Source organism: Staurois parvus, unplaced genomic scaffold (assembly GCF_062004578.1).
Source record: "Staurois parvus isolate SC_StPar_1 unplaced genomic scaffold, SC_StPar_1.0 ptg000005l, whole genome shotgun sequence".
NCBI lineage: Eukaryota > Metazoa > Chordata > Amphibia > Anura > Ranidae > Staurois > Staurois parvus.
Genome location: NW_028317801.1, coordinates 7,278,576 through 7,303,141, shown reverse-complemented (window position 1 = coordinate 7,303,141; position 24,566 = coordinate 7,278,576). Strand labels below are relative to the sequence as shown.

The following is a 24,566-nucleotide window of genomic DNA, read 5'->3' as shown; positions in this document are numbered from 1 at the left end:
AGCCAACATGCAAAAGCATTCTAGTAAGCTGAGCTGCAAAAAAAAATATGAATATGAAGTTCTTCTGTAATATGCTGTTTTAATTTGATTCGGCACATAACCATAAAAATCACAGTTTCTGTCATTGTCTGCATAGTGAAAGGAACGTTATGACATAAGCTGCTCTTCGTTACTTGGCAACAGTTGTTGAGCCGAGCTGATTGAAGAGATTAGCTGACATAGATAAATGTTCTATTTCCACCCTGCTGCCTGTCTTCCTATTCCTAAAAGACCGCAGTAAATGTGACTGACGTTACGGGTTGGGTTCGGAAATATAACTTGCTGTAAATGGAGGTTTCTGATAAATCTGGCTTCACAGGATTTTTGTATTCATCATTAATATCTATAAAGGTGGGTACAGACCATTTACCGGCACAAAGCATTACCTCTTATACCAGCAGGCAATCTAAGAATTTGTGTTAGATTCCTGATTGGATCTATTAAACACAAATACAAAACCAAGCTAATGGCAATAGTGTGGTGTTATCTGGGGTTCATACCTAGGGTGTAGCCTAGGGATGGGCAACAGTACAAACTTTGGATGGGGTCTAACTTTGATGTCCCCTGTTATCGTGCTTCTTGATTGCATCCCCCTGTACTGACTTCTACCCATCACTTCCCTCTAGTATTACCACCTACAATTAAGGCCCCTTTCACATTGTGTGGATTGAGTTCAGGTCAGCATGGGATCAGCTCACAGATCCCCTGCTGATCAGAGCAGAGTGGGTGAATGACAGGTCCCTGTCTGCTCAGTTTATGCAGAGCAGACACAGACAAAGCCCTCTCTGCTCTATGGGCAGTTGGGTGTAAGCGGACTCCACTGTCTGTTTACTCTCTGCTGCCATTTGATCTGATCCACCTAGATCAGCGATTCTCAAATTGTGGGTCACGACCCCTTTGGGGGTCAAACGACCCTTTCACAGGAGTTGCCTAAGACCATCGGAAAATACATATTTCCGATGGTCTTAGGAATTGAGACACCACTCCTCTATCCGTCTCCAGGCGGGTCCGCCCACATTTCCCTGGACCGCGATGTGTGGGCGGGATGTCATGCCGCCCCGTCATCTGGCCACACCCCTGGGATCACTCAATAGCTCCGCCTCCTCGACGGTGATTGGCTGCCAGAACTGTAGCTCAGGAGAGGCACACAGGCGGCCAATCACCGGAGGAGGAGCCGAGCGGTAGCACGAAGATCAAAGAAGATCGAGTGAGGGAGCTGCCGGAGCGAGTGAAGAGAAGGAGAGCGGCCGGAGAAAGAAGACAGCTGTGTTTGTACCGTGCAGATGACTGTGTCTGTACCTGCTACAGCCAGGTATGCTAGCTGTAGATGGGAGAGGGACAGAGCAAGCCCAGGCTGGAGCAGGGGTCAGCAAGGTAAGTATCATTGGTGTCAGTGGGAGGAATAGTGCCCCATCATTGGTTCTCACTAATACCTATGATGGAGCACTATTCCTCCCACTGACACCAACGATGGGGCACTATCCTCCCCCCACTGACACCAATGATGGGGCACTATTCCCCCCACTGACACCAATGATGGGGCACTATTCCCCCCCCCACTGACACCCAATGATGGGGCACTATTCCTCCCACACTGACACCAATGATGGGGCACTATCCCTCCCACTGACACCAACAATGTGGCACTATTCCTCCCATTGATACCAACGATGGGACACTATTCCTTCCACTGATACCAATGATGGGACACTATTCCTCCCACTGACATCAGTGATGTGGCACTACTCCTCCCACTGACACCAATAAAGTGGCACTACTCCTCCCACTGTAATATTACAGTTATGGAGTAGCAACAAAAATAATTTTATGGTTGGGGGTCACCACAACATGAGGAACTGTATTAAAGGGTCGCGGCATTAGGAAGGTTGAGAACCACTGACCTAGATGGTGGGGGACGTATCCCCTTCTGTTTATTTTCAGCGGACAAGACAGGATTGGAGGTAAATAGTTACATAGTTAGTCTGGCTGAAAAAAGACAAAAGTCCATCCAATTCAACCATAACAAAAAAGAACAAAAAAAGTTAAAATCCTACACCCACAGTTAATCCAGAGGAAGGCAAGAAAACCCAGCAAAGCATGATCCAATTTGCTCCTGCTGGAAAAAAAAATCCTTCCTAATCCCCCGAGAGGCAATTGGATATTCCCTAGATCAACTTTACCTATAAATGTTAGTATCCAGTTATATTCTGTGTATCTAAGAAAGAATCCAGGCCTTTTTTGAAGCAATCCACTGAGCTGGCCAGAACCAACTCTTAAAGGAGACTATTCCACATTTTCACAGCTCTCACTGTGAAGAAACCTTTCCGTGTTTGGAGATTAAATTTCTTTTCCTCTAGACGTAAAGAGTGCCCCCTTGTCCTCTGTGATGACCTCAGGGTGAATAGCTCCACACCAAGTTCACTATATGAACCACTGATGTATTTATACATGTTGATCATATCCCCCCTTAATCTTCTCTTCTCAAGAGAGAATAAATTCAGTTCCTCTAATCTTTCCTCATAGCTGATCTCCTCCATGCCTTGTATAAGTTTGGTTGCTCTTCTCTGTACTTTCTCCAGTTCCCCAATGTTCTTTTTGTGAATTGATGCCCAAAACTGAACTGCATATTCCAGATGAGGTGTAACTAATGATTTGTACAGGGGTAATATGATATCTCTCTCATTTAGACCCGCCGTCTATAGGGAAACATGGACCATCCAATCTGATACAATTCAGGCGAATCTGATCAGATCACATGTGTGAAAGGGGACTAATTGTATCTAAACTCAAAAAGGCTAAAATAAGTATTGAACACGTCAACATTTTCTCAGTAAATATATTTCCAAAGGTGCTATTGACATGAAATCTTCACCACATGCTGGTAACAACCCATGCAATCCATACATACAAAGAAACAAAAACAAATACATTCAGAAATTAAGTTATGTGCAATAAAATGGAATGGCACAGGGAAAAAGTATTGAACACATGAAGAAAGGGAGGTACAAAAAGGCATGGAAAGCCAAGACACCAGCTGAAATTTGTCAGTAGTTAGAAAGAAATCCTGCCCCTTGTCAATGCATATTAATATCAGCTGGTTCAGTCTCAACTGATGGCCTATACAAAGGTGTCACACAAGAAACATCTCATGATGGGTAAACGCAAAGAAGTCTCTCAATACCTTTACAACCTTATTGTTGCAAAATATACTGATGTCATTGGTTACAGAGGGATTTCTAAACTTCTGAATGTTCCAGTGAGCACTGTTTGGGCCAAAATCCAGAAGTGGAAAGAACATCATTTCACCATAAACCGGTCACGACAGGTGCTCCTCACAAGATTTCTGACAGAGGAGTGAAAAGAATTATCAGAAGATTTGCTCAAGAGCCAAGGGACCACTTGTGGACAGTTTCAGAAAGACCTGGAATTAGCAGGTACAATTTTTTCAAAGAAAACAATAAGAAATGCTTTCAACTGCCGTGGCCTGTATCCATTGCTGAAAAGAAACAAGTTGAAGCTCTTTTAAAATTTACAGCACAACATTTTGACAAAACTAATTTAAAGGAGAATATAGTCTGGTCAGATGAGACCAAAATTTAACTCTTTGGATGCCATAATACACACCATGTTTGGAGGTCAGATGGCACTGCACATCACCCCAAAAACACCATACCAACAGTGAAGTTTGGAGATGGGAACATCATGGTGTGGGGCTTGTTTTCAGCATACGGTACTGGCAAACTTTATATGATGGAAGGATGAATGTAAAAATGTACCAAGACATTCTTGATAAAAAACTGCTGCCATCTACCAGGATGATGAAGATGAAACGAGGGGGGACATTTCAGCAAGACAATGATCCCAAACACAAAGCCAGGGAAACTCTCAATTGCTTTCAAAGAAAGATAATAAAGTTGCTAGAATGGCCCAGCCAATCACCTACCATGAATCCAATAGAAAATCTATGGAAAGAACTAAAGATCAGCGTTCATGGAAGAGGCACATGAAACCTTCAAGATTTGAATACTGTTTGTGTGGAAGAAAGGGGCCAAAATCACACCTGAGCAATGCATGCAACTAGTTTCTTCATACAGGAGGCGTCTTGAAGCTGTCATTACCAACTAAGGATTTTGAATGAAGTATTAAATACATTTTAGTTAGCGTGTTCAATACTCTTTCCCTGTGTCATTCCATTTTATTACAGATAACTTAATTTCTGAACTTATTTGTTTTGAGTTTTTTTTGTATGTATAAATTGCATGGTTGTTACCCATATGTGATGAAAATTTCATGTCGGTAGCACCAAAAATGGTGACGTGTTCAATACTTATTTTACCTGCTGTATTATTATACAGGATTTATATGGGGCCAAGAGTTTGTGCATCACTTTACAAAATAAAGGTGACAGTATAGTTACAATACAACTAAATATAAGAGGGTTCAGAGGTAATAAGTATGATCATTTACAATAGGGGTAATCATCTGAAAGTTGATCCACAGTGGAACTCCTTTCAGAGGAAGTTCGATAGGTCGTGAAAAAATGTTATGTTGCCTCCTTACTTTCTGTTTTTACCTCTAAAAGCCAACACCACTGCGCTTCTAGTGTGTGCATTTGTGAGGCAGTTGATGCGTGGCCCCATTTATTGGAACGTGTCTCATTTGTTGAACTGCCAACTGAATGCAATGGGAGGGTGGGTAAGTTTTTTGTGTAACCCCCCAGGACAACTGCCTTTGAAGCTTGGGGTGGTGGGGTGGTAAAAACATTGCTCAGCTTCCTGTTTTCACTGCCCCCCAATCACAGGTGTTGCAAACTAGGCCTAAATTTATTAGCTGCAGATATGATAGTCCTTCCTGAAGAAATTAGTTTACCAGTCTGTAAATTAGATGAGCACCAGGCATAGGAATGTGATACTATAAGATCTGGCTAAAAGGATGTAATAATAAAATACGTAGAATAGACGTAAACCGTATTAAGCCCCCATTCTGAGCCAATTGAAGCATGTTTCCAGAAGTATTTCAACACTCAACACCATGTTATTTTATACGTGTTGTCACTCACAAAAAAGTACAGAAGCTTCTTTGGGTTACGATCACATATTTTTGTCCCCAATAGACTTCAATGGGAGAGCCTGAGAAACACAGGTAACGTGGTTTCATGCCTAAAAATTGTCTCCTCTTCCTTGTAACTAGCTTTCCATTGCTAAAAAAAAACCTCATGCCTGAAATAACCTGGAAAAATTGCAAAAAAATCCACTCTAAAATCACATACCAAAACTTCATGTTCAAGTGTGAATCCAGTGCTAAAAGATCCTGCAGAATTTGACACTTTCATGAGTGTCAGATTCCTGGTCTGCATTCAGTGGTTTGATCCACTGTAACTACTGTGTAACTACTGTGCCCTGTAGTGACGTGGAGGCCATTGGGAGGAACCACAGATTGCAAAGGGGAACTGAGAATTCTGAAATTTCGAGAAATTTCAGATTTTTAAGACTTTTTATGCACCAGTATTTTTTCAGTAAAGCAAAGTTTGGCAATGCAGGTGCAGAAATATTACAAGAGACACTTTTTTTTGCATTTTAACTCCTATGACAAAGTAACTTGAAAGTGATGCTGGAAATTACATAAACATGTTATATTAGATTTTAATGATTAGGCTTACATGTATTTTAACACTGTTTTAGCATTTAAAAATACATTTTAAAAGTTTTTTTTTTCATAACTATTTTGTTAACCGCATTTTTGTAATATTCTTAACTATTTTGTTAATTGCATTATTTGAGATTTTTAAATATCTGGTTAGAGTTCAGCTTTAATATATTTACCAAAATCTCTGTAAGCTTGGTCAGTGTGCTTCTTTGCTTTAATTTATAATCCGCTTTTTGTCTTTAAATTACATTCACCTGCTTGAAAATACGGGGCAGAGGCCTATGGAGCATAGAGGTATATTACAGTAAATGTAGGTCATATCCACTCCTATAATGCTTCTTTTATTGTTGCTTTCTATAAACTAGAAATAATGACTGCTATAATTACTAAGTGTATGTCTGTAATTAAGCCATCATCTTTTCTTAGTATGGCTCTGCAAAATTCCAGTTAAAGCTGCTTTTTGCCAGCTGTTCAGTGATTACTGTACATGCGAATCTTTATAACAAAGAAAATGGTCAGTATGTGCACCAGGTTACCGAAGTCTTTTGTTTGAATAATGGAACACAATCTAAAATGTGACACCACCTTTGCACACATAGGAATCTGGCTTAATGAGGGATGCTCCATATAAAGGCCAGTTAGGAGTTAATTAGTGAGTACGCTTCAGAATGTGCTGTGGATAGTATATAGCTAAATGAGACATTGTTATCATATTGTATCTAGCACTAGCTTTATATTTTCATTACAAATATTGAGCATAATTATTAGCCTGCCTTTCTGACATTAACCGCTTCAGTACCAGCCTGTAATACCCCTTCACTCCTTCATTACCACGTTATTTTTAAGTTTTTTACTGCTGTGATAGTTTGACTGACACTTACTCATTCATGTAGCGCTAAAACAATTGAATGTATCCACATAAATATGAATGTATCCACATATATAAATCTGAATTTATCTGAATGTGCAGCAATGTAAAATAACATATGTTGAAAAACTGAAAGTCCAATGGTGCTTTGATGAATATCCACATATAAAAATATGAATTCAATAATGTGCAGCAATGTAAAATAACATATACATTGAAAAACTGAAAGTCCAATGGTGCTTTGATGAATATCCACATATAAAAATATGAATTCAATAATGTGCAGCAATGTAAAATAACATATACATTGAAAAACTGAAAGTCCAATGGTGCTTTGATGAATATCCACATATAAAAATATGAATTCAATGATGTGCAGCAATGTAAAATAACATATATGTTGAAAAATTGAAAGTCCAATGGTGCTTTGATGAATATCCACATATAGAAATATGAATTCAATAATGTGCAGCAATGTAAAATAACATATACATTGAAAAACTGAAAGTCCAATGGTGCTTTGATGAATATTATAGACGCTATGTAGAAGATAGTATAATGAACCACATATATAGTCCCACTGTCCTCCATAAGAAGTCTTCACCCAGTGATCCAGGACATTCAAGAGTGTCACCTCCACCAATGGCTAAAATGAAAACTCACTAAAAGATGTTGCTGTCTAAAAATAGAACAGCAATATACACTTGTATAATGATTAACTCCCAAGATGCGATCCTCCAATACATCAGGAAATCAATTCTCCTCCTCACATCGTTTTCTATCAGATGTCAGTATATGCACTCAGATCTCTTGATGTAAGAAGGAGAAAGGTCAGCCTGCTCCACAACCTGGAATCCACCTCACACAGTCTCTCTGGATGATTGGACATGGATATTGATGCTGCCAGCTAAAGAGTGGTTTAACCGAATCCTCATTCAAAAATATACAAAAACACTACTCCTTCATAAGAAATAGGCACTCATCTAATAAAGGTAATTTTATTAAAATCAAAGAACCCTTCCCTGTTGCTTTGGGCCCTGCACTCAGGACTCCCTTTCACTAAAGCTCACATGGGCTTTGTTTATGATAGTTTGTGTCAAATGCATGCAGCTTAAGAGTTTATCATGACTACTTGGGGGTATTTTTAATATTATTTTTCAAAAAAAAAAAGTTTGTTAAAGATCCTGTTAATTTCCTTTATCTCATTTAATACGTAATCATTTCTCAGGTTAATTCTCAGCTTGTTCTGTTTCGTTTCTTCATACTGCCAGGAAACCATCAGAATTCAGATATGAAAAATAATACATTTCTTGTCACATTCACGGCAATCAACAGACCAAACAAATACCAATTAAATTCCGCTGCTACATTATCAGCGCTCGGAGATACTGTATATCTTCTGCATACACACTCAGGAGTCAGGGATTTATATGCCTCATGAATGCTAATGTTTGATTTTATGGAAGATTGTATATGTTACGCCAGCAGAAAATAAAATCAATCATGTGTTTTCCCTTCATGTTTTTTTCCACTTTGCCTATTAATCAGTAGTGCTGAGTAATGAAATATAACATGTGATTACCTGCAGCATATGTGTGTGAACATGCTTTGAAAAATGTTTTTCTTTGTCTCCGATGCAGATGGAGTGTTCGGGAGATGTCAGCGGCGACCGGTGATAGACGTATTCAAGTACGAAGTTTCACCTCCTGTTGTGCAGCGTCTGAGGAGCATTCTTCAGAAGCTCTCCCACAGAGGTAACTGGCTTAAAGTACAGTTTATAGGACAATTATCATGCCTAAAGACCAATTTTTTTCACCATATGCTTAGCATACATATATATGTAGTGCACAGTATATATCATTTCTTTAAGTAGGAGTCCAGACAGACTAAAGAAAAGATTGAATGCTGCTATGTATTCAATATATATTGTTAAAATAGAACTGAACTCAAAAAGGTAGCTTTGCAGTGTTGTATGGAAAATATGGAAGTGTTTATTGTGCCTAAGCAGTACCCTAAAAGATCTACCTTTTGTTTGGAATTCCTCCCGAAAAATATCAGTGTACTTCCTGCTATGTGAAGGTGCCTAGGCACTCCTATGCCTACAGCCTCATAGCTATGAGGCTCCTTTTACATGGGCAATCCAATCAGATTTGCCTCTTTATTTTTTTCAGGTGGATCTAAACTCAAGCTTCCTATTAGTCCTTGGGCAGGCGAATGTAATTGGACGTGCATCAATTTACATCCAATTATCTCTGAACCCATCTAGGTTCAAAGAAAATTGAAAAAGATCTGTGTTCTTTTTTTTCTCTTTTGATGGAACAGAGACAGACCTGCCCATAGACCTAACATGAGCCATTAAGATCCGTGTTGTTCACTGTTCTACTTGCTGGAGGTTCTGACATGAGGAAGCAAAGCCCTTCCTCTACCAAGATGGCTGGCTCCACATGTGGCTGAAGACTGTATGGCAGTCAGTAATGTGGAAAGAGTAGCTGCAGGAAGACAATGGTGCAACAAAGAGTTACATTACTTGTTACATTTATTTATTTGTTGACAAGTTCATATGCTTACCCTTCAGATTTGTGAGTGTAGTGCAATAATTCAAACAACTCACAAATAGTATAGTATTAAAAAAAATGTCCTTAGCTTTGGTTAAAGATAGAGTACAGATGATAAGCTGGATAAAAACAGCTTCAATTCAATCCAGGGAACCCCTCTACGTCTGGAAACATCAGAAAGTCCTGGAGTTGACAATCTTCACACAAGGTTCTCAGCAAATTCACCAATTTGGGGAAACAATCACCCCAGTTTGGCTTTCTACTTCTTTAGCTAACTGCAATGAACTTGCATGGCGATCTTCTTCAACCCTTCTCATCAGAAGACATTTCTGCTGAGGTGTTAACCTCTGTGGAAAGTCTGGACGTCTCTGTGAGATGGTTGCAATTTCATCTTTGTTACATTTTGGTATCAGTTTTGCTACAGTATTCTGACTGATAAGTATATCTTTGCTGATCTTTTTGTAGCCTTCACCTTTCTTGTGTAAAGAAATTATTTTCTTTCTCAGGCCTTGTGACAGTTTTCTTCCATGTGGTGCCATTGCTGATAGCATGAAGTGGGAGGGGTTTTCCTTGTAAAGTAATGCCCTTTTTTAATCAGCTGTCTGCTGGACACTTGTTTAATGAATAATTAGACTCACTTGTAGTTGAATTCTTGTTAATTAGGCTTTTGTTATCTAAAATTTAGCTTTGCTCCTAAGAGTGTATTCATTTTTGCAACATGGTCTTGAATGAATTTTTTAGGAAAAATAAATTTTTGTGTGTGCAAATGAACAAGTCTTGTTTGCGTCAATGTCCTGCATTTGTGGGAGTATTTTGTAGTATAATGTCACATAGAAAATGTTGATTCTGAAAGGAAAGTAAAGGTTTTCTGACAAATCTGTTGGGGTGTACTCATTTATGCTGAGCACTGTATGTGTGAAATTTATCAAGGGGGGCTTCCAAGTTAACACTAGTTTTAACCAGTTCTGGATTTATAATGGTATCTAGGTAAGGAATGTGACCATCTGTGGTAAGATCAGAAAGATCACAGTATGCAGTATAATATAAGTAACCATATATAGAAATAGCCAGAATACAGGTATACAAGGGGTCTTCAAAAAGTTTCCATACTTTTATACATATATATATATATATATGTGTTAAAAAAGTGGAGAAACATATATATATATATATATATATATATATATATATATATACACACACACAGATGTAGTTACCGTACCTGTAAACTATTATAGTTAATGGCATAATGACTAATTTCAAGTTCTTTGTAAATCAATGTTTATTATAACAACGTACTACGACTGGTGACTAGTCCTTTGTACTCTACTTGATTTTTCTGGGCACAGCTTTCAGAGTTTAGTTTCTCTGTGTTTTTAAATAAATAATGTAAGTATCGGAAACTATCATGATATCAGCCTTCTGTGATCCCTATACAGTGACACTCAGACTGGAAGACAAACACTAAAGTATAACTTTAATTTTAGGGCTCCCATATACAGACTCTCTGTGCTTACTAAAGCCATGCGTACTTCTGGATCATTTCAGGATGGTGATTTAAATATAGTTCTTACTCATTGGTCAGGGGTTCACATACCCTGCTGATTTTACAGGAAAGCTTAAAGAGTATGTCAGTACAAAAAATGTGAATTTTTTTTAATTATATATAAAAATGTATGTGGGTGTAGAAAATATATTTTTTAGAATAGGGAAGCAGCTCTTAAGAGTATGAATACTCTTTTTACATACCAATAAAGGTGCTAATCTCTAAAAAACTATGAATTAGTGCATGGTGAAAACATCATTGTGAAAATATGAACATAGATATATGAACACTACAACTCAAAACATTTCAATATGTCCATATAAAACTTTTGATTATCCTTTCGAAATATTGGCAATCCAACCATGCACCCAACAGCTGTGTCCAATGCGATAACCAAGAATTCTTCACCACCAATGTGCGGTAAAATGAAAGGCTTACCAGATCCAATCACAATCCACGCTTATCAAATGGTCAGAGCAAGTAATAAAGGAAGCAGACATCACCAGGATCTCCAGATCTAGTTCCAATTCGGGCATATCATGTAAACCAGGCAGTGTTATAAAGGAGGCAAATCTCACCAGAATCTCCTTCTCAGACCCAATGCTTTTATAACAATACACAGATATAAAGAGAATTCCTTCCACAGCGTAGTAAGTTTTATTAAAAAGTATGCAAGACAAGACAAAGATCCACTCACATTAATAAGTGCCACTCCAGGCACTGGATATTCACACAATACAAAGAACTGCAGCACCGCTACGCTGTCTAACAGGGCCGGCATGCGTTCCACGAATGGACTCCAGAACACCAGAAGTGACGCTCAATGGAGACCGGAAGTGACGACAATAGCCAGGCCTGTTAGACAGAGTGGCGGTGCTGCAGTTCTTTGTATAGTGTGAATATCCAGTGCCTGGAGTGGCACTTAGTAATGTGAGTGGATCTTTGTTTTTTGTTTGGTAGGGATGCACAGTGACTGTTTTAAGGCTCATTCACACTAGTGGTTGAGGGCCAGTAAACCCTGTGGTTGAGCTGCTCTTTGTTTGCCCCTTAACTGCTACCCACCTTTAGCTGCAGATGCAACTGGTGGGGGTGTATTCATGCTACAGACACAATTTTATGTTTTGTGGCCCTGGCAAAAGGTATACCCCTGTTGCTTTGAACGCGACCCATTCAGGTGAATGGGGTTGCTTTGCAAGTGCCTTGCAACCGTATACAATGCACATGGTTGTGGAGCACTAGTGCAGGCTTCAATGGGGTTAAAGCAGGAGATAAGGAGGTGATACAAAGCCTCTTCATTGCCTGCATTAGACAGGTTAGAAATTCTCGAGCTAAAGCTCAAAATCACTGTACCAGACCAGCAGTCTCCATCTGCTCATGTATGAACATTGACAAAAACAAAATGTCAGCAACAAGGTGAAATATAAAAAATCCTTCTTTATTATCTGCAAGGAGTAAAATATTCCACAGAGCAACCAACGGTAATGCATTTCAGTCAAGCCCCAAGGCTATGAATAAGGTCTTTTCTTGACTGAAATGCATTAGTGTTGGTTGCTCTTTGGAATAATTTACTCCTTGCATACTATAAAGAAGATTTTTTTTTATTTCACCTTGTTGCCGACATTTTGGATGTCTTCAATGCCTGTAGCGCATATTGTGTACCGTGTAGCGCATATATGCAGTGACAGAGTGGGCCTTTATGTGAAGTCACTGCACACATGTGTCCACAGCTGTCACCAACAGCTTTCGGTCACGGCTTCTGATTGGGGGCCAGGGTGATGGGCTGCAAATCATATAACTTACTCTGTGAGAGCCAATCACAGCACTCCTTATGAGTGGGAAGATACACCACCTTCCTGCCTTAATACCCATTTATAGGGCCATCTTGCTGAATATTCTTATCACTGTTAGAGAATTGAAAGACCACTCAGGAAACCAAAAATTTTCAAACTAAATACAACTGTTTTCTGATTAGAGAAACATCAGATAAAGAGAAATTAAGAGAAAGAGGTTACAAAAAGAGTGCAATCATAAGGAAGCAATAAACAGAACTCATATTGGTGTGAAGACTTATGTCTGAACATAAATAATGATCTTTGATCATGTGCTTCTTTGTCCTTTAGGCTGCAATTGAATTCTGTCAATGTGTGAGTTGGCTTGAGAGATGGGATTCAACTGCAGCCTATGGGGCTTTAGGTCGCATATGGAAGGTTTAAGAGCAAGCCTCCAGCAATTGTGTTTCTATGGAAATTCAGTCACTGACTTTCAGGGCAATGCACAGTGGCTTTTGCGTTGGAAGATATTGTTTATTCTAAATAGATAGAAAGGGTAAGGATAGAGAGTATTTCTTTTTTAGTTCACATTTACCCTTTAAGGTGAACTGAATGGTCAGACTAAAGTTGCAGTGTTTGCCTGCTAGCATTTCACCGATTGATTTCATGTGTTGCCTAAAAGTGCTCTTTAATGTGTATCCAAAACAAATACAGTGGGGAAAATGAAAAAATAAAAAGGGTAGAAAAAACTGATATTTCGATTCCCTACATGAAATAAAACCAAAATAAAGCTGTCTGGCTCTGTGACTGTTCCCTCTGCTGGATCATTTTTAGTGAACATAGAAACTTGCCAAAAAGTGTGACTTTTCTTAGTCTCCAAACAACCAAAATATTAATGTGCGCCAGGATCATCTCCCACTTTGACAAGTGCAACCTTTTACAGCAAAACAACATCAAACAAACTCAACAATCCTGGGAATAATCAAAGAGCAAAAGGAAATGGATGCTTGCCAGCAGATGGTGAAGTATAATTAATTCCACGATGAGACAGATCATCACACTCATCAAAGTAACAAAGTGATAGTTGGAAATAAAAGATATGAGAGCATTAGTAGCATATCGTACTTATAGTGACTTTAATGTACAAGTCTATTATGGGTTGTTCTGCATTTTACTAAGCACAGAGTCATATAGCATTTATCAAAGCTTAAGTACACTTTTTGTACTATCATTCGTGCAAAGAAATGGATGTATGTCTCGATGCGATGATCAAAAGCGTCATATATCTGCACAAATGGAAGGGTTAGGATGACTTCTGCATGACAATACTGAATATTTGAGAATCACATAGTATGGGCAGCTGGTTGTCTCTTCATGTGCTGAGAAGTGAGGGTAGCCCCAGGTAGAACAGTAATCCACATTTTCATAGTTTCATAGTTATTTAGGTTGAAAAAAATACAACTGCTTACAAATTCCAGCAGTTTTGGTCTAGAGCAGTGGTCTGCCCTATCCAGCACTATTTTATCCACTGATACCAACAATGGGGCATAATTCCCCTCACTGACACCAATAAAGGGGTACAATTCCTTCCAATTTGGGGTGGAGAAACTTGACTGTTCTGCACAGAGTCCTGACCCCAACCCGATAGAACACCTTTGTGATGTATAAGAGCAGAGACTGTGAGCCAGGCCTTCTCGTCCAACATCAGTGCCTGACCTCACAAATGTGCTTCTGAAAGAATGGTCAAACATTCCCATAGACACACTCCTAAACCTTGTGGACAGCCTTCCCAGAAGAGTTGGAGCTACTATAGCTGCAAAGGGAGGGCCGACTCAATATTGAACCCTATGGACTAAGACTGGAATGCCATTAAAGTTCACTTGGTTGTACACGCAGGCGTCCCAATACTTTTGGCAATATAGCGTATATATGTATATATATATATATATATATATATATATATATATATGAACTGCCATCTAGTCATGATAAAGAATTCTTGGGGGAGGGGGGAGGGTAGCTGGGGTTCTTTTTTAAGTGCACTGTCATTATTTAAGAGGACTAAATAAAGGTGCACATATGATCACATTCATGGGATATATAAGCTATTCATATTGGTTAAATGTATATTCTGCACACCCTAGACACATGAGCAGAGGAGATTTGTGAATCCCTTTCTATGTGGAAAGTAAAATTAATTTCTTCAATATGTTGCTTGTCCTTTATGCAGTCCACAGAGAAAAAGTAAACTTGCCAAATCATTCTTTTTTGTATATCTGTACAAGGTAACTAGATGACTAACTATGTCAACTTTGTTAAATTGTCCTAACAAGCTTTGTGGGGCCAGTTGTTTTTATGTCATAGGTGAGGCTATCCACACTTTTTTAACTGAGCTGTACAGTGTTTTCCCCAAATCTTTTAGGTCCTTCTTATAATATGGTGTCCAACATTTTACTCAATATTCGTGATGCAACTTTACAAGTGATTTCTATGAAGCAAAACTGAACTCTTATATCACACGTTTTATCTCCCTTACATACATTTCAATATTTTTGCCTTTGTAGCTGTCACTTTATGTTGGGCGATGCTGCATAGATTTGTGTTAACCAGTATTCTGAAGTCCATCCCCAGGTCTTTTTATCCTAACTGTACTCCAAGTAATGTATAGGGAGTTGTAACAAATGTGGGCAACAAGCTGGCAATTCTGACAGTATGTGCATGAATGGGCAGTTCTGACAAAATGAGTACAACAAATGGGCATGGACCAACCACCTATTAATTTCAGTCTACTAACCAGCTCTTTACCCATATACATTTTTCCCTTACTCTATAGCTTTCCCTACTTTTGTACAGCTTTGGACTTACCTGACAAGATGATCTTGAGAGTTATACTTTGGTAGCATAGCTAGAGTCACAGATCCTGAAAAGGTCCAGTCATGATTTAGACAAAAAAGGCTACCCTTTTTTTTTTAGGTTGTGGAATGGTTATTGGGCTATGGACCCCATTCTATAAAAAAAAACAAAATGATTATTTTCAAACAGAAAATAAAATTACAAATATATTAATTAGATCCACAGCATTTCTGAACTCCTTACTTAAAACAAAAAATGATCAGTGGTCAGGCTTGCTGGTCAGTCATTTCCCACATTAGTCTTTTAGTTTTTCCTAAATATGTTATAATGTAAACCATAACTAGTCTTGTAAAATTAAAGTTAAAAAATTAGATTTAGAAGGAGATTTACTAAACCTGGAGGGTGCAAAATCTGGTGCAGTTCTGCATAGAAACAAATCAGCTTCCAATTTCAGCATGTTCAATTAGGCTTTGACAATAAATCCTGGAAGCAGATTGGTTTCTGTGCAGAACTGAACCAGATTATGCACCCTCCAGTTTTAGTAAATAATCCCCATAGTGTCTAATAATTGACCTTAATACTTTTAACACTCAGTGGTGCCTTCAGGGCAGGGGTGGACTGACAACTCATGGGGCCCCCGGGCAATAGGGGATCATGGGGCCCCTGTGTCCTTGCCCAAACTCAAAAAAGCCTATGAAAAAGGTACCAGGGGCATCTCATGGGGCCCCCTACTGACCCTGGGCCCTCGGACAGTGCCCGAGTTTCCAAATGGTCAGTCCGCCCCTGCTTCAGGGTTATATACTTTGGGAGCTTAATTTTGTTGGTATAACTGTGCCTCCTGTACTTTTCCTGTGATAAGCAAATATGTTGAATAGGGATCACTGGCCACAATACCATATTTCTTACTCAGCAAAAGCCTAGAATTTTTATAAATGCAGTCTCTCTAGAAATATAACAAACTTGTATTATATAGTCATTATCAATACAAAGAGTCTTAATAAAGTTCTGTAAGCGCAGAATTGGTTGCTTTTGGCACCAATAGTAAATAACCTTTGGCTATTTAAATGACTCTAGTTTAGACAGCAGGCTTTAAGGCTTCTCTGTTTTACCCATACACTTATAGCTAGTTCTCCCTTGGTGTATGGCTTGAGCAGGGATTGCTATAGATCAGCATCTTACTGTTTCAAAGTTATGTGAATTTAGTTTTCTCTCAGAGACCTACCATTGTGTTGGCCAAGAGTGCCCTGTATAGCATTAGAATATCTTTCTCTTCCAGAGGAAAAGATCACTGGGGACGGGGTCAACCAAACAGAAGCAGTTGTAGCATAAATATTATAGAGATCAAAGTCATAGTGTGTGGCTGGACAAGCTCATCTGGTGCCCATGGCGAAGATGCCAAGCTAGGGCAGCACAGTGGCTAAATGGTTAGCACTTCCACCTGGCAGCCCTAGGGTTGTTGTTTCAAATCCCAACCATGGCACCACCTGCCTGGAGTTTGCATGTTCTCCCTGTACTTGCATGGGCTTCCTCTGGGTACTCCGGTTTCCTCCTACACTTCAAAAACATGCTGGTAGGTTAATTGGCTCCTGTCTTAACTGGCCCTAGTATTTGTATGTATGAATGTAAGTTAGGGACCTTAGATTATATGCTCCTTGAGGGTTAGGGACTGATGTGAATGTACAATATATATATGTAAAGCGCTCCATAAGTTGACAACACTATATAAGTGCCTGTAATAAATAAATAAAGTGCACCCTCTTGTGCAAGCCTGATTGTCTTCTGCAGTTGGTATCCCACTCCCAGCTGTCACTACTCTTGTCTCAGCATCACTATGTAGGTCCAGGTCCGTTGATCTTTGTGGGACCTTCTTCCTGTGTGTTCTCCTTGCAGGATTTAATATCAGTACACATGCATAGTGTGTTGTGGCAAAATATTTGGCTAACCGTGCTCAGGTTTGACAACGGCAGGTCTGCCAGGGATTAAATTATAGCAACATGCTCCTCTAAACAAACAGCTGTGATTTGACAATATGCAGATGAAAAACATGGCAAAATGGGCAGTACAAAGTCAACAACCAGGTAAATATTACAATACGTGGGCAACAACCTGGCAATCCTGACAACACGTAAACAACAAACAGGAAATAGTGACAATATGAGAGCAAGAAATAGGCAATTGCAGCAATACTCTATGTAGGCAATAGGGCCTGGGCCTAAGTCACAATTATGATGGACAAATATTTGACCTGTAAACTGCAGCAAAAATGGATTTGGGTAAAGGAGATCTAAAGCCATGTCATATGCTTTTATTTTATAATATTAGCATTGTACTACAGACAATAATATATTTGACAATCCAATATAAGCTTGCTTGAAAAATCTCCTTTCATGTGGTGAGTTTATAGGCATCAAGACACCACAAGCTCAACACAGAGCCATTGGCCCCTGATTTACGCCTACAGGCGCCATGATGACACAAGTTCAGCACAGAACCATCATCAGCTCTTCCAGACCTTGTTTTATGTCTATAACAGAGGTCTCAAACTGCAGTTCAGGGGCTGGATGTGGCCTTTTGCTTGCCTTTATCCAGCCCTTGAGGCACTATGTTTGCCACTGAGACCAATAATGGGGCATAATTCCTGCCACTGACACCAACAATGAGGCCACTGACACCAACAATTACTCGCATATTGTATGCTTCTTTACCTGGATGCTTTTAATACCTTCAATAAATTATTGAAATTACTACACTATCGATATTTCCCTGCCTTAACTCCCTTGGGGAGTATTGGTTTTCAGACATCCATTATCCAGTCTCCAGAGAGGGAGCCTCTTTTACACCCTGTGAGCTGCACCCATCCATCCCTTAAGGGAAACTCTGGAATTTCCTGAATCATCATTTAAAGTCCTAGGACCTATCCATCTGCAGAGGGAGTTAATCTTATACCTGGCCCATCTCAGATGACCAATTGATGACATCAGGCTATATTATTCAAACGCGCATTATATTGCACGTTCCGGGGAGTTACGCATTTCTTCCATATCTGATTGCACAAGCACCAAATTTTGGATAAACGCAGGATATATATGAGCACCTACAGTCACCTTATGGACGTTATACTGTATATATTTTATGATATTTATTTGTATCTTTTACTGCAGTTTAATATAATTCTTCCCACTGACACCAACAATGGGGCATAATTCCTCACACTGACACCAATGATAGGGCACTATTCCTCCCACTGATACCAACAATGGGGCACTTTTACTCCCACAGATGCCAGCAATGGGGGGCACTATTCCTCCCACTGACCCTAACGATGGGGCACTATTCCTCGCACTGGATAATTCCTTCCAATTACACCAACAATGGGGCACTATTCCTCCCACTGACACTAACGATGGGGCACTATTCCTCCCACAGATGCCAACGATGGGGCATAATTCCTCCCACTGACACCAACAATGAGGCATAATTCCTCCCACTGATACCAATGATGGGGCACTATTCCTCCCACTGATACCAACAATGGGGCACTATAACTCCCACAGACTCCAGCAATGGGACACTATTCCTCCCACTGACACTAACGTTGGGGCACTATTCCTCCCACTGGATAATTCCTTCCAATGACACCAACAATAGGGCACTATTCCTCCCACTGACACTAACGATGGGGCACTATTCCTCCCACAGATGCCAACGATGGGGCATAATGCCTCCCACTGACACCAACAATGAGGCATAATTCCTCCCACTGATACCAACAATGGGGCACTATAACTCCCACAGACTCCAGCAATGGGACACTATTCCTCCCACTGACACTAACGTTGGGGCACTATTCCTCCCACTGGATAATTCCTTCCAATGACACCAACAATAGGGCACTATTCCTCCCACTGACACTAACAATGGGGCACTATTCCTTCCACTGACACTAACGATGGGGCACTATTCCTCCCACAGATGCCAACGATGGGGCATAATTCCTCCCACTGACACCAACAATGAGGCATAATTCCTCCCACTGATACCAATGATGGGGCACTATTCCTCCCACTGACACTAACAATGGGGCACTATTCCTCCCACAGATGCCAGCTTTGGGGCATTATTCCTCCCACTGACACCAACAATGGGGCATAATTCCTCCCACTGACACCAACAATGGGGCATAATTCCTCCCACTGACACCAATGATAGAGCACTATTCCTCCCACTGATACCAACAATGGGACACTATTCCTCCCACTGATACCAACAATGGGGCACTATTACTCCCACAGACGCCAGCAATGGGGTATAAATCCTCCTACAGACACCAACAATGGAGCATAATTCCTCCTACTGACACCAACAATAGGGCACTATTCCTGCCACTGACATCAACAATGTGCCACTATTTCTCTCCCTAATACCTAAAATGGGACACTGTTTACTCCCACTGGGCACAGTGTGGCCCCCTCTAAAGTGTGAAAGACAGTAAACTGGCCCTTTGTTTAGAATGTTTGAAGACTCCTGGTTTAGATCAACAGCCCAGTAATACTGTATTGTAACTCTCACAAAAGCTTAATAAATTCTAGTTGTGTCATTTTGTAGAACTAGCAGCAAGCCCTAGGAATGCATGTCGTCTCCAGCATGTATGAGATGACCCAGCCCTGGCCGGGTTGCAGAAAACCAAGTAATACATTCACATATGATTAGGAGGCAGACATTGCACGTCATTCACAGGCAGCTCACTATAGGAATGTGTATAGCGCTGTCCTGTATCTTCATTTATTCGGATTCCCCACTCTGTCTGCTGTCTGTGTGCTGTAGCTGGATGGAGGGGGAATCAGCCTAATCAGCCTACTATTCCTCCCTTCTCGCTCCTCCTCCAGCAGGCCTGTCTTCGTTGCTGCTATAATTAATGTGTTGATGAGAGCAGTGACACCGATTTATGCGCTTTCAGACCGGCTTCACATGTGGGGACGGTTTCAGTGCGATTTTATAAAAGGAGTTCAATGCGGTTTCTTTCAGCGATTCAGGTGCAAATTTTGAAAGTGTATGACGCTTGAAATTGCTCCTAAACTGGGCTGAAAATCATACCTGACTTTTTAAAATCGCACTGCGGCCAGCCCGTGTATATGTGAATTGGCCCCATAGAAAGCCGATTTGGTTCACATTCCATGCAAATCAGATGCGGATCGAAATGCATCCAGTTTGTATTTATGCGGGGCTCAGTCATCTAACAGAAATAGCTGGGGGTGTAGAAATGCGGTAAACTCCCTAAGGCTAGGTTCACACCTATGCAATTTGCATTTGATCTGTTTCTGCAGTGTGTTTTACGGTGCGTTTTGGGTTTTTGCACATGCATTTTTGACGCGTTTTGATGCATTTTTTATGCATTTCATTTTTTTTGTTGTTGCTAGGCAGATTAAAATGCAAAATGCATTAAAAACGTGGCAAAAATGCAGCAAAAACGCACTACATGCTTTTCTGCAGCATTTCCATTGAAGTCAATAGCATTAAAAACGCAACTTTTTGCTTTACAAAAGTATCTGACCCTTTTCAAAAAATGCACCAGTGAAAACACAGAGATGTGAATGTGTCCCATAGGAAATCATGTTAAATGGACTCAAAGTAAACTCATGTTAAATGGAGTGCAGTGCGTTTCTGCAAAACGCTGCAGAAAACGCTTAGGTGTGAACTGAGGGTAAATATCTGGAATCTCAGTACCGGATCCGACAAGTTCCTCGCTATGGTGATGAGAAGGATGCAGTTCACCATGGGCCACCCCCCACATGAAAAATCTCCTCCTGGGGCAGCTGCCCTTCCTGCCCCCCCTCATCCCAGCCCTGGTTATAGCAATACAACTGTATTTTAGCACTCTTGCTAGGTTACATTGCTTGTGGTTGTGTAGCAATGGTCTTGGAACTGTGTCATGATATATAGTGACTACCTGTGTTACTGACCCCACATTTAATCCTTCATTACTAAACCTGCTGCAGGCTAAAACACCCTATGTCCTCCTGTGTTGACTGGTTTTGTTACTTTCTGCCCCCATAATATCCTAATATCTGGCAGCTGTTGCTGGCATATTGTTCCAATTCTTTGGAGATTCCTCAGGGAACATTTCATATTTTGGGCCTGTGTCTATCTATGTCCTTACTGACCTATGGCTTAGGGCTGCATTCAGTTCCCATTAAAAAAAGTATCAACGCTATAAAGAAAAATAATAGGTAAAAGAGAATAGTTGCTATTTGTGCCATGTAGCACATAAAAAAAAGGTCATCCCAGTGTTTTTATTTTTTTTGTGCTTGAAATTGCAGTTTGGGCTTTGTTCAATTCAAGCCTCAGTTGGTTAGTTCTGCATTGTGTAATGTTCTTCCTCTAGGCCTTAGTTATTCATTATTAGTTATTCACAGCAAGGCCTGAGCTACTCTCCATGCCACCACTTGTACAGATTTCTTTTGGATCCTGCTGATCTAGGGCAAAAGTGTGGCAGTCAGAAGTTCACACATTTGAACAGAGTCCATGCAAAAGCCACATATTATTTTGAATTTGGTAACTTAAAGGATAAGTTCACTTTTCATAAAATGTTACATGTTGCACCCATATTCAGGGAGTAACACCCATATTCAGGGTGTAACATGTAATATGTTATGAAATTACTGGCCCCCGCTCCCCACCGCTACCCCCCTTTGACAGCTAGCGGGGGATCTTTTCAATTCACACCCCACCCCCCTCCTCCTTCCTGGTAGCTGTCAAGTTTTAAAAAAGTGCGAATGAGAAACTACAAGTCCCGACAGCCTTAGAGGCTATCGGCTTGTAGTTCTCAATGAACTATCATGACACTGGTAGTTCCTGTCAGTATATCTTTTTTCCCCACTCATCTTTTCTGACTTTTTTCACTAGTTTTGCATTTGGCTAGGGTCAGTGTCACTATCAGTAGCATGAGGCAATACCTGGACCCTACAGAGATTGCACAGGCAGTCCAACTCCTCCAGGATGGCACATCAATACATGCCATTGCCAGAAGGTTTGCTGTGTCTCCCAGCACAGTCTCAAGAGCATGGAGGATATTCCAGAAGACAGGCAGTTACTCTAGGTGAGCTGGACAGGGCCGTAGAAGGTCCTTAACCCATCAGCAGGACTGGTATCTGCTCCATTGTGCATAGAGGAACAGGATGAGCACTGACAGAGCCATACAAAATGACCTCCAGCAGGCCACTGGTGTGAATATCTCTAACCAAACAATCAGAAACAGACTTCATGAGGGTGATCTGAGGGCCCGATGTCCTCTTTTGGGCCCTGTGCTCACTGCCCGACACCATAGAGCTCGATTGGTTTTTGCCATTGAACACAAGAATTGGCAGGTCCGCCACTGGCTCCCTGTGCTTTTCACAGATGAGAGCAGGTTCACTCTGAGCATATGTGAGAACACATGGAGAACATTACACTGCATGTGGTGGGTCAGTAGTGGTCTGGGGAGGCATATCCATGGAGGAACACACAGACCTCTACAGGTTAGACAATGGCACCCTGACTGCCATTAGGTATCGGGATGAAATCCTTGGACCCATTGTCAGCCCCTACTCTGGTGCAGTGGGTCCTGGGTTCCTAGTGATGCATGACAATGCCCAGACTCATGTGGCGAGAGTATGCAGGCAGTTCCTGGAGGATGAAGGTATTGGTACCATTGAATGGCCCCTATGCTCGCCTGACCTAAATCCAATAGAACACCTCTGGGATATCACGTTTTGGTCCATCTGACGCCTCCAGGTTGCACCTCAGACTGTCCAGGAGCTCAGTGATGCCCTGGTCCAGATCTGGGAGGAAATACCCCAGGACACCATCCGTCGTCTTATTAGGAGCATGCCCCGACATTGTCAGGCATGCATACAAGCACGTGGGGGCCATACAGACTACTGAGTACCATTTTGAGTTTCTGCAATGAAATTTCAGCAGAATGGACTAGCCTGCTGCATAGTTTTTCTCACTTTGATTTTCGGGGTATCTTTGAATTCAGTCCTCTGTAGATTGATAATTTTCATTTCCATCAAACGATGGGGCATCCTTACGTTCCTAACACATTACCCAGTCCATATCAGTATAGATATCCAGCGTGATATTTTTCCCCATTGAGATCTGATGTGTTTTCAAAGTGTTCCTTTAATTTTTTTTGAGCAGTGTATATATATAAATATATATTTTCAAATGTAATTTCTTCCTTTTAACAATTTTGTTTCCTTACTCTGCTTGTTTTGACAACGGTGGGTGCATTGAAATCTTACACGTGTACTTCTTGTGAAATGATCCAGTCCTCTTCCTTTGTAGTAGCATGTCCTGTTGTCAGATTGGAGGCAATATACATCACCTTGACATTATGAGACAAGATTTTTTTACATATCTCTAATGCAGTTCTCATAACAACACAGTATTGTGAGGATGTAAGGCAAGTTTATCTGACAATAAATGATAAAGATGTAACAAGCACATTGAGAAGAATTATAAGGTGTACATGTATTAAAGTTACTCTTTAAATATAACAGATGTAAGTACAGACAAAAGTTACAAACATCCAACTTACATTAGACTCATACCTAAGAACGGAGGCAGCGTGATGTCACGCTGGCCCCAGAAATCGCCGGTCAGCCATCTTGCTGCCACCTACTGTCCGGTGGACCTGTCAGCAATCCCACATCACTGCATGACCAGTTAACCCTTCCTTATACTATCCAAAACTTACAAATAATTTTTTGGCTGGAGTTGCACTAAATGTACCTGTTCTAACTTACATACAAGTTCAAGAACAAACCTACAGAACCTATATTCATAACCTGGGACTGCCTGTACCTGAATGTGTCTTATTATTATTTTTATACAAGTTTCATATAGCATCAGCAGTTTGTGCAGTGCTTTATAAAATAAAGGGAAAAAAATGCAATCACAATAAATGTGATAAAGGAGGATTAGAAGGACGCTGCTCTTGGGAGCTTACAATCTAATAGAGAGGGGCAAGTGGTGCAGGAGGTAATGATAGTGCTTATGGAAAAGATAGGATAGGCCTTCCTGAAAAGATGTGTTTGCAGGGATCTCCTATAAGCAGGCAGAGTAGGAGATAACCGGACAGATTGGGGTAGGGGGTTCCAGAGGATATGAGAAGCTCTGGAGAATTCGGGGAGGTGAGCATAGGAGGAGGTAATGAAATTGCTAGAGAGCAGGAGGTCTTAGTAGGAATGAAGTGCACATTTGGGTGATATTGGGTGAGCTTGAATGGTGAGCATGTTGTTAGTATTTTA

General features: G+C 40.5%; 1 protein-coding gene across 1 annotated transcript in view; it reads left to right on the top strand.

Annotated features, from left to right (window-relative positions):
• PTPRN2 (protein tyrosine phosphatase receptor type N2) overlaps positions 1-24,566 on the top strand; it is a 1,146,107-nt gene that overhangs the window by 285,536 nt on the left and 836,005 nt on the right. Inside the window, exon 3 of the mRNA XM_089694046.1 lies at positions 8,194-8,307. Within this exon, the coding sequence (XP_089550172.1) occupies positions 8,194-8,307 (114 nt within the window). The remainder of the gene's footprint in view (positions 1-8,193; positions 8,308-24,566) is intronic.